Consider the following 18,532-nt stretch of genomic DNA (forward strand, 5'->3'; position numbering starts at 1 on the left):
TCACGTATTGCAGCCGCCCTGCCCTCGGGGCCCCTTTCTTAACCACTGGAGCAAAGAAGGAGCTATGTCCAAGCCAGGGCTCCAGGGAGTCTCCCTGGACCTGGAGATGGAAAAGATACAGGCCCTACCCTGCTGGAACTCACAACTGAGGACCGAGACATAAAGCAGATGTCCACAGGCCAGTGTGATGAATGTCAGGTGAAGGGAAACTGGGGAAGGAAGGGTGACCCCATCCTCGCACACAGGGACAGCTGTGCAGAGCTGTGTTGCAGTCCCTGGATGTGGCCTCCAGGTGTGGGCTGCCCAGGAGCTTATCCTTCCCTTTCAGCCACACCACTGCCATCCCAGGCTCTCTCCACCTCGTGAAATTCAACCCCTTGAGACTGCTCCCTGACGCCAGCCGTGCCCTCAGCCCATAACTGCTAGAGGGGACACGTGGAAGCAGGTGGTAGCCTCCAGAGAGCAGTCCAAGCCTGGGCACCCGTCCCCTCTCTGCAGCCTCTAGGGAGGCCTCAGGCATCGTCTCCCAAACTGGGTGATTCCCGGAGTCGGCAGCCAGCTGGAGCAGGAGTACTCTGCAGGGGAATAGCCTGGCACCTCACGAAAGCTTCCCAGCTCAGCACGCAGGCGGGCGCAGGGGTCTGTGGCTCTTGAGGCTGGGGTCTGTATCTTCTCAAACCCAGGAGCCAAACTGAGTGTAGTTAATGTGACTGTGCATAGCACTCTCTCCTCTATCCCTGCCTGCCCGCCTGCGCCCATGCCTCAGCCCCAGCGTAGACAACATCAGCTCCCACCTCTATTATTTCTCCGTGGTCACTGGAGCCTTCCCTGTGTGCCTGTGGACTGGAACTGTACCCGCCTGCCTCTCTTCCGTTGGTTCTTACCACCCTGGGGCCGAAGAAGGGAGAGCCTAACTGTCCCGTGAAAGCCGTCACGGAGCCTCAGCCTGGCCCTTCACCAGGGCGTTCTGCTCCACCTCTGCCTGGGGCCCAGGCAGGGTTCACACACTCACTGGCTGTGTCATACCAGCAGCAAACACAGGGTACCTTGTCATCGATCCCTGTCACGAGGATAAGTCCCCATTAGGTGCCACTAGGTCTGTCTAGAAGAACTTTTTAGGGCTCCGCCACAGCCACAGAGCAAGGCTCCAACCTTCGTGTCGGAGTTTAGCCTCTGCTGACCCCACTCCCCAGCACACAGCCCAGTCCGCAGTCCCAGGCGAGAACCCAGCCAGGGACCAGGCTATCCTTCCGGGTCTCTGACAGCACACAGCTCCAGCCGGGGCCTGGGTTCTGTGTCTTCCAACATCTGCTTTCTGTGGTGTGTCCGCCCTGTGGGCCGGAGGACGACCTTCGCTTGGTGGCACACTGCCCTGGCCGGCGCCCAGGGGCCACCCCGCAGCCAGCCAGGACTGAACAGCCTTTCTTCCTGTATGATGGCAGGAACTGAAGGGACTTTGTGTTCAGGCAGGGCTCCGAGGGGCTGCGAGCATCCGCCTGCCCCGGGCATTCCTGCGGCCTCCTTGCCCCTGGAGCCAGGTGTGGGCCACCCGGGAATGTTAGAGCTCTCCGCCAGCGGGCAGCCCTGGGCGGCCACACACAGAGGCCAGCCTGCTCCTGGGGCTAGCTCTCTGTGCCCCCCAACATCTTCACTCTGTACGGACCTGGGGCTTTCCATGAGGGAAAGTTCCACAAGTACTGGAAAGCTGGGCAAAGACCTTCACGGGCTTCCTTGTTCCCATAGAAACCTGGAGACGGGCAGGCTGGCCCGCAATCAAGGACCCTTTTCCCTCCCTGCTCAGACCCACATGGCAGCAGACGCCAATGGGACACCTGCTGGGTCTGTTCACTCCTAGAGCCGTCTCTGCTGTCTACCCCGGTGACAGATTCCAAGCCACAGAGTCATCTTGGGGCACCTAACTGCCCCATTCCCCAATGGCTACCCACTTGACTGGTGATGCCACTCTGCCTGAGGCCGGCTGAGTTCCTACAGCTTGTCCAAACTCCAGTTTCCCCACACAGCTGCTTTTTTCTCTTGGTAGAGATGGGGTAGGGGCGGGTGTCCCATGCCCAACATATATCCGTCTGGGAATCCAGCTTAGACACCGGACAACTCCAGGAAGTCCTCCCTGCCGACCCTCTGCCCCATCTCCCCCAAGTAGGTTGGAATATTGTAGCCTGGGTCACTGACCCTAGCTAGAAGCCACTCTTGACCCATTGTCTTCCCCGGGGCTGTTCTGTATCCTGCCTCCCTGCCGCATAGTAAGGGGTGTCCAGCGCCATTGGGGACTTGACTGTCCCCAATGCCCAAGATCGGGCCTGTCCCAGTTAGGAGTTCTCGAAGTCGATGGGCGGATGGGGAAGAGACAGCTTGGTGAAAGGGTCTGTGTCCAGCGCCTGTGGCGGCATACTCCAGGCAGGACAGGAGTCAGCCGCCAGGATTCACCATCACCTGGGCTGAGCGTCTTCATGGCTTCGTCTCGTTTTGTCCCATCTGCTCTAGATGTCATGAACACACAGAGAGCTGCCCTGTGCTGGGGCAGGTGAGGCCTCTGCGGGGTCTCAGGGACCTCCCACTCTTGCTTAGCTCCTTGTCCTGCACGTGTTCAGGACATGCCGCCGTGATGGCTTCTCTTGCCCACAGGACAGAAGCTGCTAGACTCGCTGGCGGAGACCTGGGATTTCTTCTTCAGTGACGTGCTACCCACGCTGCAGGCCATCTTCTACCCCGTGCAGGTATGTGGCTGGGTGCGTGGGAGTGAGGGGGAGTCCCAGCTGTCCAAGATACACTGTGGGGTCCTGGGATGGCTCCAGGAAGGAGGACTCCAGGCCTCTGCACTGATCCTGGCTGTCCCTTACAGGCCTGGCATGCTTGTGACTCCTCAAGGTCCATAAGGCCTGGAGTAGGGAAGCCTAGTAGAGCAGCCAGGCCCTGCATGATAGAGAAAGCCCTTCTAGGGGAGGCCTCGGGGAATCTTAGGTCTTTGTGGCCGGGTTCGTGTGGGAGAGAGAATGGGGGAAAGGCTGGGTGTCACCGGGCCTGTCCCCACATGCCACTCCTGACCTGGGACAGAGAGAGAGAGAAAACTGTGTGATAGCCGTGGGGCGAGCATTGCCTCTTCCCGTGTCCACAGGGCAAGGAGCCGTCGGTGCGCCAGCTGGCCCTGCTGCACTTCCGGAACACCATCACACTTAGCGTGAAGCTGGAGGACGCACTGGCCCGCTCCCACGCTCGTGTCCCCCCGGCCATCGCACAGATGCTGCTGGTGCTGCAGGTGGGTCGAGGGTTTGGGGGCCCAAGACTCTGAGATTGGGGAATGATGGATAGAGACGGACTCTTGGGCAGGGAATGGGCAGGGGAGGCTTTGGGGCCGGGATGTGAACCAGACCAGAATTACTTATGGATGGCAGCAGCTGCCGGCTGTATGTTCGATCAGTTACCAGGGGTGGACGGACGGGGACACACACACACACACACACACACACACACACACACTGGTTCCAGATACTTGGTACAGATGGACTCCGTCAATGGGGCTAGGAGAAGAGACAGTGGCCAGCAAGTATGGCTGGAGTAAAGGGGCCTGCCCCAGGACAGAGGACCACAACAGCACATGTGTCCTGCATCTGGCACATCCCCTTACAGTTTGCCAGCTCGCCTTACTGGGTTCTCACAGCTTGAAATCCTTACAGGACTTTAGAGGTTCCACCAACTGCCCCCCCATTTTACTAACAGGGAAACATTTTACTGTTCATGGGAGTACGACCTCACTTGGATTCTCATAGGCACCAAAAGCCTTGCAATGACCCCCGCCCCCACCTGTGGAATCCTCTTAAAATTAGGGTTTATGGGGTTGGGCTTAGGGCAGAAGGAAATGGTAAAGATTTCAGAGCAAGAACAGGCTGTAGTTTCCAGGGTTTTCAGGGCCCGGGGGCTGCCCTGGGTTGGAGGCTGTGGTCACCTTGGAATGAAGCCAAGTGCAAACAAGCCTTTGGGTGGGATTTCCGTAGACTAGATCCAGCCTGGCAGGGTGTGAAGGGAATTGGGCGAGATGGAAGATCAGGTCTCTGGTCCTGGGATCTGAGATTCCATTGGAGGAGGCAACCAATGCCCAGAGCAGTGCTGCCCCCTGCTGGCTACTCTGCCTCCTGCAGCTTCCTGGCTGTGGTTCTACATCCCAGCCTAGCCTCTATACCACAGAGGCTTCCATTGTTCCGCCCGCCACCCCTCCCCAGCCTGAGGGACCTTGCCCTGACGTTGCTGTGAACTTGTCCCCTGATCTCACCTTGGCCCCCCAGGTGAACCTGGCCCTCACTGTTTCAGGTCTTGAGTTCCTCTGAGGTGTGTTGAGAGCCTACTGTGTATCCCAGCCTCACCCCCAGAATCACAGCTCCTGCTGGGGGTCCGAGGGGTGGGGTGCCAGTCACACTAACAGCCATGTGTGAGTCTCATTTGTACCATAGGCAGGGGAGATGTGACTTCACAGAAGTGTATGGGCAGGGTCGCGTGGCTCATATCTGCAATCCCAGCTCTCGGGAGTCAGAGGCAGGAGGATCTCATGGTCAGGGCAGCCTAGAATACATAATGAGACCTGATCTCAAAACGAACATGGCCTGGGGACCTGTCTCACCCTATGAGCAGCCTTTCCTGCCTGGACCCCCCCTCCCCACCCACCACCCACCCCCCGGGCATGAGCAGTGAATGAGTGTAGGACCTCCAGTGATAAGCGTGGTGCTCCTGGGTCAAGCCAGCTGTCTCTCAAAGGACCACCCAGGACCCCCAGGACACCGGTGCCTGTGACTTCAGGGTCTGTCATGTATGTGACTATAGGGCGCCCAGCTAGGGAATGAGATTGCAGCAGCATCTTCCTGCCTGGGGAAGATGGGGCAGAGACAAGCTGCTGCTGGACCAGGGTGTGTGACCCCCCACTCTCTTGCAGGGAGTCCATGAGTCCAGGGGTGTGACCGAGGACTACCTGCGCCTGGAGACACTGATCCAGAAGGTGGTGTCACCGTACCTGGGCACCTATGGCCTCTACTCCAGCGAAGGGTCCTGCACCCATTCCTGCATTCTTGGTGGGTGCTGCCTGGGGCTGGGGCTGGAGCGATAGTGTGGGCAAAACCAGGAGACCAGCTACAGTCACACAGCCTGCCTGTCCTGTGCACCTGCCTGGCCCTGCTGTGTGCACGCCTGGACCCCCAGGGTAGAGGGTGTTGGAGGGTAGCAGGTAACCCCTAGAACAGCAATGGCTCTCCACAGAGACCCACCATGCGGGGAGCCTCCCGCATCCCCTAGATGTCATGTCTGTACTGGCTCAGGGAGGGGTGAGGGAAAAGGAGGCCCTATAGAGTCTGGTGGGTCCCTCAGAGGCCAGCCATGTCATCCCCTGTTCAGTGGTATCTGGGCACCTTCTGCATTCCCAGCCCAGGGACCAAGCCACACCCTTCTTCGTAATTCTGGTCTGGCGGGGAAGGTGTGTCAGTGAGTCCCCATGGTGACCACTGGGTTGCCGGAGGGGATGCAGACTAGATCGTAGGAACAGGCAAGATGGGGTCACTTGGAAGGCTCCCCATCATCTGGGTTGCTACCTGAGGTATAAAGCCCTGGTATTAGGTGTCCCTCAGCTCAGGCAAGTTCGTGCTGGAGAGCTTGGCACCTCCCAGGACCTGGAAGGATACCTGGCAGTCAAGAAGGCCACCCCTCCTGATCTGTACTCAGGAGTGCCACCCCATGGTTACTGTGGGGCATTGCAGGGTCCTGCTTGGGAGCCTTACTCTGACGCGGCCTAGGGAAGACTGGTACCTAAGATCCATAGGCTTCCGTGGGTGAGGAAGGGGAGACATGGATGTACGGTCATTCACAGGTCACTGGCAGCTTGCAGATTTGAACCTGAGCAGCTGAGGCCCCATTGCCTGTTCAGGCCAAGCCTGGGAATGTTAAAGTCCTCTAGCTAGGGCAGGAGGCTTGTGCCCAGGGGCTGGTGAGGCTGGCTGATCCAGAACTAGTGGCCACTGAGCCTTTTACTGGGTGGCCCATCTGTGGGTTAGACACCTGAGGAGGAGCCTCTGCCCAGAGGTGGGACTTAGGACATGCAGGGAACACGTGGGGCAGCAGCAGCCACCGTCCTGGTGTCCATGACTGTGTCTCTTCCTGCAGAGAAACGGCTTCTGCGCCGCTCCCGCTCTGGGGACGTCCTAGCCAAGAACCCGGTGGTGCGATCCAAAAGCTACAACACACCCCTGCTCAACCCCGTGGCTGAGCACGAAGCGGAGGGCACAGCGGCCGGTGGTACAAGCATCCGCAGGCACTCAGTCTCCGAGATGACATCTTGTCCTGAGCCCCAGGGCTTTGTGGACACACCTGGTCAGGGCCCCTCGGGGACCTTCAGGTCCTCTCCAACACCCCACTCAGGGCCTTGCCCCAGCAGACTGTACCCCCCTGCCCATTCTCCCGAGCAGGGCCCAGCCCACGGCTCCCCACCCACCTCCAGCCCCGAGACCCTGGTGGACCAGATCCTGGAGTCCGTGGACTCAGACTCCGAAGGAATATTCATTGACTTTGGGCGGGGTGGTCGCTCCAGTGTGTCTGACTTTGATGCAGCCGGAAGCCGACCGAGTGTGGTGTGATGACCTGAGGTTAGTTCCTGTTTTTACTGGCCCGTGTATGTGTGTGTGTGTGCGCGTGTCTGTATAGGTGTGCGTGAGAGACTTGTTACTCTTTCCGAATCTCGCCAGCCCCCTTGTCACACTGCCTTGGTCACTTTATACTCCCAGTCTGTTGGAAAACCTCTCCACTTCCCATACTCACCCCAGGTCTGATTGGAACGTCCCGTTGGCACCACCCAGATAGATACTCAGCCACCTCGAGGATGTGGTCACCATGTGCCCTCCTTCCTGCCCCACCCTTGGTGCCCACACCTACCCAGGAAAATGTGAAGCCAGTGGGTTCTGCCTAGGCCAGCCCAGCTTGGCCCCCACAGTGACGGGACTCACGCCACAGCCAGATCTGCCTCCCTCTGCCCTGGGTGGCCACGAAACAGGAAGGCATGAAATAAAGTTACAGCTCCAGGCTCCTGTCTTCCCCCTGGTGTCCTTCTGGGACCCCCACCTCATGGAACTTCTCCCTCCTGCCAGGGGCACATTCCCAAGCTGAGGCCATGGCTACTTGCCCATTGTCCACTCTTCCCACTGTCCAGAAAGTATATAAGGTAGGCCTGCAACCTTAATGGATGATGCTTAGGTATAAGACAGGAACTACTGTGGATCCCTGGTCCAAGCCCCCAAGCATTGGCTGGGAGGGACCCACTGCAGCCAGGGAGGGAAGGGGGTCACATGAAATCTACAGATCTTGCCCTTTGTTTGGTGGGGGTTGCTGAAGACCCTCCTGGCCTGGTGGGACAGGCAGCCCAGCCTTCCCATCTGCCCTAGGAGTGGTTCTCTACCTCTGGAGAGGTATACCCAGAGTCTGAGGGTGGGTAGGACCTCCCAGGTCTGCAGATGGGCTGCTTCCACTGCCTGGTCAATGGGCATAAGTGTTCTTGAGTGCTGGAAGGATTGCTACAGGCCTGCACCAGCCCAGCGACTTAGCCTGACAAGCCATGCCTGGAGTTGGCCTCTGTCCCATGGAGATCCTCTTTAAAGAGCCAGGAAGAGTCTGGTCCTTCTTGATCACATGCTGCCCCCTGCCCCCAAACCCTTCAAAGCACTCAGGTCTTGATTGTCTTCTGGGAATAACAGACCCAGGAGCAGAGTGACCAGACCTGGCCAGAAAATAGGATAGGAAGCAGCGACTTCACGCTTGAACTGCAGGCCTTGTGGGGCCAGGGGATCTGCTGGAGATGTTAGGACAGAAGGTCCCCTGCGCCCCAGGGTGGGAGAAACAGCCTGTTCCCACCTGGGGTGGCCTGCTTGAGTGTCTGTGCTGCCTGTGGTCAGGGCACATGCTGAACTCACAGGGTGTCTTAGTCAGGGTCATGATTGCTGTGATGAAGCAAGGCTCAAAAGCCACTTGGGGAGGAAAAGAGTTCATTGTTTTGGCTTACATATCCAGACTCACCACTGAAGGAAGGTGAGGCACGAGCTTGGAGGCAGGAGCTGATGCAGAGGCCATGGGGGGTTCCTGCTGGCTCTTCATGGCTTCTTGGGCCTGTTTTCTTTTGTCGTTGTTTTGTTTCGAGACAGGGTCTCTACGTAGCCCTAACTGTCCTGGAACTGTGTAGACCAGGCTACCCTCCAACTCACAGAGATCCAACCTGTCTCTCACTCCTGGGTGCTAGGATTAAAGGCCTGGACCACCACCACCAGCTCAGGGGTGGCCCCTCCCACAATGGATCGTGCCCTTCCCCCATCAGTCACCAAATAAGAAAATGCCCTACAGGCTTGCCTGCGGCTGGATCTTACGGAAACATTTTCTCGATTGAGGTTCCCTCCTCAGATGACTAGCCTGTGTCAAATTGACATAAAACTAGCCAACACACAGGGCTTTGGAAAAGAGACCTCCAGGGGCCCAGGGGAGCAAGAGCCATCCCCGTCTCAAGACAGGCAGGGCATCAGGCTGGAACCTGAATCGAATCCCTGGCTAGAAGCTGGCCGGGTTGTTGCGGGCTCTCAGGGAAGTGAGGTAGGCTTGGGACCTGGCTAAGCTGTGCCGCCCTGCCGCCCTCAGCACCAGCAAAGTTTCATCTCCAACCCTCACTTCTCTGGAACCCCTTTGAGAGGTGGAAGTGGAATTAATGGGCAGAGGCTTCGACTGTGTGCTGGGAATTCTGCTGTAAGCATCGCGAACAGTCATAGCCAGTTAGATTAGGATTCTCCAGAGGAACAGAACTGATGGACTATACATAAGAAGTAGGCTCTAATGCCAGGGAAGGAATGGACCCTTCAGCAAGAGTGAGAGCAAGCAGGCAGAGAGCGAGCTTCCTTCTGCCACACCCTTTATATAGGCAACTACCAGACGGTGGACCCAGATTAAAGGTGGGTCTTCCCACCTCAAAGATCCAGGTTAAAAGTGGAACTTCCCACTTCAAATGATTTAATTTAGAAAGAAATCTCCTCACAGGTGTACCCAGCCGCTTGGGTTTGAATTGATTCCAGATGTAGTCCAGCTGACAGCCAAGAATAGCCATCACACCAGGATGCGCCCACATACGAACATATTGCTAGGATGTCCCGCCCACTCCTCGGGAGAGCCCTGAGCCAGGGGGCCCAAGTTCCTAGCTGAGACGTCATGGTTGCGTGGTTCGTAGTCCCTCACTCCAGGCAGCTCAGTCCCTCTTCCCCTGAGCTCCCAGATCTGTTCCAGTGCCAGCCCTGTGTCCTGCTAATTAGTTACTACTAAATCTGCTTGGGGCCCCAGGGGAAGCCCCAGTGGGGGACTCTCGGTGTCCTAGGCTGGTTCCGTTGGTTCCCTGGGCCCGCCTCCTCCCTCTGCAGACCTGCACTGTGTGTCTGCCACCCGTGGGTTGGAAGGCAGGTGTTTGTCACAAATGGCAAGCCCTACTAACTGATAAGAAGTTCAGTCCACAGGGAGAACATAAAGAAGGCCCATGAACTTCTGACTGTCATGGGGTGGGACACCAGGCCCTGCCTGTTGGCCCTCAGCTCTGAGCCTCAGTTCACTCTCTTGAGGGGAGGGGTGGGGATATAGGGAGCACACAGAAAACAGCTCTGGGGAGTTTTTGTTGTTTTAATGTTCAGTGGGGTGTGATGGCATTTTCCTTTAATCCCAGCACTTGGGAGGCCAAGGCAGGTGGACCTCTGTGAGTTCAAGGCCAGCCTGGGCTACAGAGCCACTTCCAAGCCAGCTAGAGTTCCATGATGAAACAGTGTCTCAAAACAACAATAAAATGACCTTGAAAACATTTTTCAACTGGAGTGACTCCTGGTAACTGACCCTTTGTTTTGTGCTAACACCCAAAGGCTTCTGGGACAGTAAAGAGCATCGCACCCTTCTGTGGAGAGGGTGATGTCTTGGGCTTTAAAAACTTGGCATGTTGGAATGTGTGTCCATCTTTTTTGTAACTTTTTATTGATTCTTTGTGAACTTGACGTCATGCATCCCAATCCCACTCATCTTCCCTCTCCCTGCGTATCCGCCCTCCACCTTTACAACCTCCCCTCCCCAAAGAAAACAAATTAAATAATAAAAAGTAAAAAACAAAAGAATCTCGCCGTGGAAGCTGTGGCATGTCATGGTGTGTCGCACAGTCTGCCCTTTTGCCCAGTTTTGCTTGCAAATGTCCATTGCGATGAGTCCTTGGTCTGGTTTGAGGCCTCTGGCTTCTGCTACACTATCAATACTAGATCCTCTGAGAGGGACTCCTCTCCGGTATCCTGTTGTCTCGCTGTGTCATGGAGATCCTGCAGCTTTGGCTCTGCAGGACCAGCCCCTTCACACGCTCCAGCAGTTCTTAGATGGGGTGGATGAGATGTCAGCTAGCCCTGGGAACACAATCAGGGTAGGTTTCACCTTCAGCAAGCCAAGCCCTGGGCTCAGTTCCCATCACTAGAGTTCGATAATACAAAGATACCACTGCTTAAGGCTGAAGATGTGGGTCAGTGGGTAGATTGTCTGCTTATTAATATGCACGAGGCCCCGGGTTTGATCTGGTGACTCACACCCAAAGTCATCCTTAGCTACACAGTGAGTCTGAGGCCAGCCTTGGTTCACGTGGACCCTGTCTTGTTATGTTTTGTTGTTTTGAGACAGGGTCTCACTATGTAGCCCTGGCTGATCTGGAGCTCACTGTAAACCAGGCTGGCTTCCAACTCACAAAGATCCCTTGCCTCTGCCTCTTAAGTGCTGGGATTAAAGGTCTATGCCACCATCCCCCACTGAACCTCCGTCTTAGAAAAAAAAAAGAACCATCACTTTTCCATCAAGCTATCAGACACCTGGGCTTTATCTCCTGCTGTTTGGAGGCAACGGCAAGCCAGGTCATGAGCCTCAGCAAGGCTGATGGGAAATCGAGGCGTTTTGTAGTCTCACATGGGGGTCTGGTTAGTGTTAGTGTAAGAATCATGCTTCCTGCCTGGCCTCTCCCTCACACCCACAAGACCTAGGACCCAGTTAGACAGAGGGCCTGCTTACCTGGATTCCTCTGCTTCCTCTGCCCCACCCTGTCCCAAGTCCACTCGCCGTACTTCTGTGGCTCCCGCACTCAGCCCTCAGCAGCCTGGCCCGGACTGCACAGACAGAGGGATTAGGACACAGTACTCCTTTGTCCCCAACTCTGCAGTGCTCCCCTGTGCCCTCGGGATAAAAGCCACTCCGGTGGCTTGGTGGTGAAGGCCATTGCATTCATACAGAGAGGTGCGCTGACCTTCCCGTCCGCTCCCTCGCGAACGTGCTCCCAAGGTACAGGATTGAACCTCCTCGGTGCCCCTTTCAACAGTCTGTCCACCTGGCTGAAGCCTCAGCTCTTGGGGCTCCCAGGTTCCCCTGCACCTGTGCCACACAGCACAGGAAGCGGGGTTGGGAGCCAGGAGGGGGGCACTGCCTTCCCTCGCCCCCTTCATTACCCACCCACCCACTCTGCTGGAAGCTCCGCTGTCCTGTCTCCCTGGAGTCCCAGCACTCTTCACACATCCGGCCGTCCCTCACACACACATCCCCACTCACATGTTCATATGCACACATGTACGAAGACAGTACTCCTACACCCACACATACATGCTTGTATACTTACCCACTCACAGTACATGTTCACACTTGCCTGTACACACAACCCAGGAAGGGGGGCCTCCTGGCCCTCCCCTGGATGGGGAGGTATGCTGTAGAGAGGGTCTGCGACTCCTCAGCTCACCCCCATTTCCCAGAGTACCCCCATCATTTCTGGTCACCACTGTTTGACCACAGATTCAGGAAAGCACTGCTCTAAGCTCTGCCTGTGTTTACCAGGCCCTAGACCAGGCAACTTGGAGGCCACAAAAGGGACAGAGGCTGGGGTGACCGATCAACTGTTTTTGCTTTTGTTTTTTTGTTGTTGTTGTTTTGTTTTGTATTTGAGACAGGGTGCTGTGGGACATCTTTCTGTATGCTGTGAAATGGGTTGCTGTGATTGGTTGATAAATAAAGTTGTTTGGCCAATGGTGAGGCAGAATAAGGTTAGGCAGTGCATTCCAACTGGAGAGAGAGGAAGAGAAAAGGAGAGGCGGAGGAGAGGAGATGCTGGGAGCCGCTGCCGCCAGGAGAAGCAAGACGTGAAAGTACCAGTAAGCCACAGAGCCACGTGGCAATTTACAGATAAATAGAAATGGGTTAAGTTATAAGAGCTAGCTAGTGAGAAGACTGAGCCATTAGGGCATACAGTTTGTACATAATATTAAGCTTCTGAATTATTATTTTATAAGCAGCTTCAGGACCTGGCAAGACACAAGAAAACTTCTAACTACAACAGGATTTCTCAGTGTAGCCCTGGCTGTCCAGGCATTCGCTCTATAGACCAGGCTGACCTCGAACTTACAGCGATCTGCCTGCCTCTGCCTCACGAGTGCTGGGATTAAAGGTGTGCACCACCACCGCCAGGCAACATTCTTATATTTCCTACAGACAAGCTGGGAGCACCGAGGGGGCTGGAATGGAGTGTGGCAGGGCGTGGTTCTTGGCTACGGCCAAGTGGTGAAGAAAGAAGGGATAGAGAGGGAAAGAGGGAGGGGTGGAAGGAGAAGAATTGGAGGGGGGTCTGGTCCTGAGCCCCCCCACAGTGGCATGGTCTGCCAGTTACGGTTATTGTGGGCTTTCCCTCTCAGTGACCTTGCCTACACCTTTCTGAAGGATAATTTGTTTGGGGGTGGGAGGGAGGGAGGGAGGGAGGGAGGAAGAGAGAGAGAGAGAGAGAGAGGCGCTCCACAAGATAGAGGTGCACACAGCAACAGTAGCTCCTCCCAGAGCTCTCTATGTAGCCCAGGTTAGACTATCACACACAATGATGTCCAGCTAATACTGTGAATATATTGAACACCGCTGAGCTATACCCCGGATTCACAGTGTTTCCCAGACTGAACGCATACTCCTGCCTCAGCCTCCAAAGAGCTGTGACTATGTGCATATAGGCTACCATCCCTGTTCTGAACTGCACATTTTAAAATGATAACAATGTTAACATCTCCCCTTCCCCCCACCACACACAGGATCTCACTTAGCACGGGCTGCCTTTGAGCTTCTGTAACTGGGGTTACAGGCATGTGCCACCACACTTGGTTTGTAATGATAAGTTTTAATGATATACATTCTGTCACATTGTGTTTATTTATTTATAGGCAGGGTCTCATTATATATCCCTAGCTGGTCTCCAACTCACTGTGTAGACCAGAACTGGCCTCCAGCTCACAAAGATCCACCTGCTTCCCACGTGTTGAGGCTAAAGGCTTGGATCACTATGCCTGACTTAACATATTATGGTTGTTTGAATGAGAATGGCCCCCATAGGCTCGTATATTTGAATGTCCTAAGTTGGTAGAATGGTTTGGGAAGAATTTAGAGGTGTAGTATTATTGGAGGACATGTGTCACTGGAGACTTTAAGGTTTCAAAAGCCCATACCAGGCCCAGCCTCGCTTTCTTCCTGCTGCTTGCAGAGTGGGATGTAAGCTCTCAGCTACTGCTCCAGCACCATGCCTGCCTGCCTTCCTCCAAGCTCTCCACCATGATATTTATGTGATAACCCTCTGAAGCTGTAAGCCAGCCTCCAATTAAATGCTTCCTCCTGTAAGTTGCCTTGGTCATGGTGTCTCTTCACAGCAATAGAACAGTAACTAAGATATATAATCTTTAAATAAATGTGGCATATGTGTATGCTGGAATATTACTCAGCCTGGAAAAAATCAACTCAAGGGACTGGAGAAATGGCTCAGTAGTTAAGAGCATCTGTTGCTCTGATAGAGGACCCAGATTCAGTTCTCAGCCCCCACATGGTGTCTCATAACCATCTACAACTCGAGTTCCAGTGGACCTGACACCCTCTCCTGACCTCCACAGGCACCAGGCATACACACTCACACATGTACAATAATAAATCCAAGAAAGTAAAGAAAGGGAACTTATACAAAACTAAAACTTGGGTTGGCCTTGAAGACACGTAAAGGAGGGAGATAGACTCAATAATTCTTAGTCTCCTATGGAATATGGAACGTGACCCTTGCAAGCCTAGGTGCTAAAGACCAAGGGAAGAGGCCCCCATTCCAGCAGGAGACCTTGGTCTCTGAGCTCCAAGAGTGTCCACTGGTCAATTGGTGATGTCTTGAGGGCCTAGAGAGGAGTAGGGTCCTGGGTAGAGGAGCCTACACAGGGAATCAGACACATCCCCTGACAATGAGCCTCTACATGTTCACTTCCTGAGTACATCCATGTCTTGTGGACTCCTTGTGTTGAGCAGGGTAACGGGACCAACTCTAACCAGAGAGCTCTCTGCGCTTAGATGGGGGAGCCTTCTGGAGCTGCAGCATTGTTATTGGGTGGAAACCCACGTGGGCTGTCTCTCTCTCGAACTGGGACCAGTGGCATTCCAGGTGGTCTGCAGACGTGTGGCATGCATGAGGTGTGTATGGGAGAAGACGCTGAGCCTGGGGGGTCAGAGATGGGAGATAGGGTGCTGTCATTTTGGCAGTAGCACTCAGTGTGACCTGAGTACACATGCCTCTTTCCAGGAGTCCCGAGGTTTATGGGGTCTCCAGATGGAGAGAAGGCTGATGGGAGAATACTACGCTGTGTTCATGTATCCATCCCCCCCCACCTCTCCTGGAGACAGCCAGTACTACTAGCATTGAGTCTGAGATGGCTTCTGTGAGATATCAGGCAGGCCAAACAGCCTCAGTTTCTCTATCTGAAGCAAGGGTCTTTGCAGATTCTGGTGGCTTTGCCGGTCTGTGCCTGTGACTCACATACTGGCTTATGAAGCCACACGACGGAGCGCTGCGCAAAGGCTGTGTTCAGCAGCAGATGGGTCCTTAGTGGGCTTTGACCTGAAGGTGATAAGGGATCAATTCTAAACCACTGGCTTTGCCCCCAGGACCCTCCCCTCCTTGATGGATATGTTTGTGGAGAGGGCAAACCAGCTCTAACCAGCTGTAAAAGGTTATTAAAATCCAAAGGATCACCACATTATCTGCAGAAACAATCTCTCATCTCGGGACTCTCTGGGACTCAACTCAGCTTGTGTTTGGTGGAGATGAGAGCAACGTGGGGATTGCTGATCAGGGAAGGGTCTTACGTGTGAGCCATTTCAGCAGTCCCTTGCTGAGACAATGCTGATTGCCTTGTGGTAGGAGCTTCCCAAGTTGTCAGGAGTAGGGAGCCACACCCAGGCTCAGCTTCCAGGAACAGAGTCCAAAAGCACCCCACGGAGCAGAGTCGGCCTAAGGGCAAAGCAGTGACTAGTGTAGCTACCCACAGGAGGCTCCACCCCAAGGAGCCACCCCACAGGGAGACTCCACCCACAGGAGGCTCCACCCACAGGGAGACTCCACCCACAGGAGGCTCCACCCCACAGGAGACTCCACCCACAGGGAGACTCCCCCCACAGGAGACTCCACCCACAGGGAGACTCCACCCACAAGAGCCTCCACCTCACAGGGAAACTTCGCCCTACAGGAAGACTCCAGCCCACTGGAGACTCCACCCCTCAGAAGACTCCCACCCAGTAGGGAGACTACTCCACAGGAGACTCCAGTTGCACTGATCCAAAATCAACATCCACAGCAGCCATACCCGGAAGGTCCCAGGTCCTTAGCCCGAAACCATTTTGCACACCACCTCACTCCACCCCATCCCCGATGCAGGGGTCTCTGTAAGCACCATAGGCCGGCAGAGTAATAATCCGTGAGAGGCAAGAAGGCAGTTGGGGTCAACATGACTCAGTAGCTGGTGTTGGTTCAAGCACTGACCGTCTGACCTTGAGTAGTTTATTTCGGGTATATTTAAGCACAGCAAAATTTGATGAAGAGTTTCCTGGTGATGATGAACTCAGTCCCGGGTGCACAATAAAGCTTAAGACATGACTCCGTCGAAACTCTTTGTAAAGAACAAATGGCATCTTCAGTAGAGATAGGTTCCGCAGATTCACTGAGAAAACGGGCTCAAGACAAGGATCTGGGGGAGGAAAGCCTGGCCACACAGACATCACCAAGGTCACCAGGCTATTAACCATGTCTGCTCCCAGCCTTCTGGACAGAAAACAGCCTTCTGTACATCTCTCCCCTTGAAGAGACAAGCCTGTGTGTTTAACATTTCTGGTTTCCCTAGTGCTTATGTGTGAGCACAGGGCCTACGACGTGCCTGCTACACACACACACACACACACACACACACACACACACACACACACGCGCGCGCGTGCTTGCGCTGGACACAGTGGCCCTGGTAGCACAATGTGTTCCCAGTCAGCCCCCTCTCTGAGAGTGTACCTCACCATAATGGAGCCTGTCACTGTCCATCCATGCCCTGGTGGCAAAGGAGCCTGGGTTAACTAATTGTTAGGTCACGGTCCGTCAATGGGGCTGTCTAGCTAGTTTTATGTCAACTTGACCTAATAGTGTCACCTGAGAAGAGGGAACCTCAATGGGGAAATGCACCTTTAGATCAAACTATAGGCAAGCCTGTGGGACATTTTCTTTCTTTTCTTTTCTTTCTTTTTTTTTTTTTGTTTGTTTTTGTTTTTCAAGACATGGTTTCTCTGTGTAGTTTTGCACCTTTCCTGGAACTTACTTTGTAGACCAGGCTGGCCTCGAAACCAAAGAGATCTGCCTGCCTCTGCCTCCAGAGTGCTGGGATTAAAGGCGTGTGCCACCACCGCCTGGCAACATTTTCTTAATTGATGATTGGTATCGAGGCCCAGGGAACTGTGGGCGGTGCCATCTCTGAACAGGTGCCATAAGAAATCGAACAGTAAGCCAGGTGGTGGCGGCACACGCCTTTAATCCCAACACTCAGGAGGCAGAGGCAGGCAGATCTCTGAGTTTGAGGCCAGCCTGGTGGTCTACAGATCAAGTTCTAGGACAGCCAGGCAGCCAGGGCTACACAGAGAAATCCTGTCTCGAACACTCTCCACCACCATCAAAAAGAAGACGAAGTAAAAGGAGGAGGAGGAGGAGGAGGAGGAGGAGGAGGAGGAGGAGGAGGAGGAGGAGGAGGAGGAGAAGAAGAAGAAGAAGAAGAAGAAGAAGAAGAAGAAGAAGAAGAAGAAGAAGAAGAAGAAGAAGAAAACTGAGCAAGCCATGAGGAACAAGCCAGTAAGCAGTTTTCTCCATGGTTTCTGCTTTAGTGTCTGCCTCCGGTTCCTGCCTTGAATTCCTGCTCTAACTGTCCTAATGGACTGTGATCAGGATATGTGAGTTGAAATAAACCCTCCCTAAGTTGCTTTTGGTCATGGTCTTTATCACAGTAACAGAAACTTAACCAAGACAGAGGCCTATGAGGTGAGACCTCTTTGATAACACAAGCATTTAAAGAGCTGGGATACCAGCCTAGGACACCAGTGGCCACACTCCGGTCAAACAAGAATGAACTGAAGTTCCCAAGAAGATGCTGCACCTGTAAGGCTGATCCACTGGTTGCGGAGAGGTTGGAATGTTGCAGATCCAGAGCCAAGTTATCTCATGCTATGTTGATAGCCATTCATCACCCTCCTCTGTGTCCTTATGACTATCCTGTGAGACCCTGGGGGATGTGCTAACAACAGATCCTTATCTACCCTCAACCCAAAAGCTTAAGAATGTCATCAGACAGTATCTGAGGTCTGCACAGAGATCACGGGGCTTGTGGAACTCGCCTACCTGATGTTCCCACCATTGTGTTTATAAAGTGTGTTGATTCATGACTTTCTTCTGTTGCTCTAAGAACTTCATGCAACCATGCCATGCGTCGCTCATATTTGACTCTAGAATAGACATGTATTCCCTTTGAGGTAATCACTGTTTTTTAGGGTTGCAGTATCCAAAGAAGAGGCCCCTAGGCTGGGGATGTAAAGAGCTTCCACAATTGGCCAGAGGGTCCCAGAGCACACCATGGAGAATGCACCAGAGTTCATCCTCGCCTGCACCTGCCTGTGCTTGGAAACCAGAGCACGCCCCTGTCTCTGCACTTGGCTACCAGCAGAAAGCAGGCCCAGAACCCGTGGGTTCCAGTGCCTTGGTCAGCAGAGGAGGTGGCTGGAGGTCGGCCAGATTCCTTTCTGCCTGTCTGTCCCCATGCGTCAGCAGCTCGGAAACGCAGATTTCCTGGCTATAAGAAGATTGCAGCTCCCCGCAGCTGGCTGGGTGAGCCACCAGGGAGAACACAAACAGGAAATCTAGGATCGAGGCTGGTGGCCCAGCTTTTTCCCCCCACTCCTGTCTCGTGTGCTCCACCCCAGCATGCTCATTAACTTAGAATTTGCTGCTTGGGAGAGAAGGGGCCTCCGACTTCATAAACATGTGTAAGAACAAATTTAATAAAGGCAGCAGTAACACCATTTGGTGGTAACTCTTCACTTCCCATTATCATCCTTCCTTTTTTTTTTTTTTATTGCAGAGCCTTTGGAATGCAAAGTTATTGTGATA

At 54.3% G+C, this 18,532-nt stretch overlaps 1 protein-coding gene and 1 long non-coding RNA gene across 12 annotated transcripts in view; one reads left to right on the forward strand and one right to left on the reverse strand.

Annotated features, from left to right (window-relative positions):
- The window catches only part of Prr5 (proline rich 5), a 41,057-nt gene extending 33,988 nt beyond the window's left edge, over window positions 1-7,069 (forward strand). For 9 of the 11 annotated variants that reach the window (XM_042265389.2, XM_076556482.1, XM_076556477.1 and 6 more), the window contains 4 exons: window positions 2,644-2,735; window positions 3,134-3,274; window positions 4,940-5,075; window positions 6,157-7,069. In XM_042265389.2, coding sequence (XP_042121323.1) covers window positions 2,644-2,735; window positions 3,134-3,274; window positions 4,940-5,075; window positions 6,157-6,626 — 839 coding nt within the window. In that variant the 3' untranslated portion in view covers window positions 6,627-7,069. The remainder of the gene's footprint in view (window positions 1-2,643; window positions 2,736-3,133; window positions 3,275-4,939; window positions 5,076-6,156) is intronic. The other 2 variants (XM_076556476.1, XM_076556478.1) reach the window with 1 other exon arrangement.
- Window positions 1-8,373, reverse strand: part of LOC143269799 (uncharacterized) — a 326,967-nt gene extending 318,594 nt beyond the window's left edge. Inside the window, exon 1 of the long non-coding RNA XR_013046535.1 lies at window positions 8,252-8,373. This is a non-coding gene — a long non-coding RNA (uncharacterized LOC143269799). The remainder of the gene's footprint in view (window positions 1-8,251) is intronic.
- Between the last annotated feature and the right edge of the window lie 10,159 nt (window positions 8,374-18,532).

Source organism: Peromyscus maniculatus, chromosome 20 (assembly GCF_049852395.1).
Source record: "Peromyscus maniculatus bairdii isolate BWxNUB_F1_BW_parent chromosome 20, HU_Pman_BW_mat_3.1, whole genome shotgun sequence".
Lineage (NCBI taxonomy): Eukaryota > Metazoa > Chordata > Mammalia > Rodentia > Cricetidae > Peromyscus > Peromyscus maniculatus.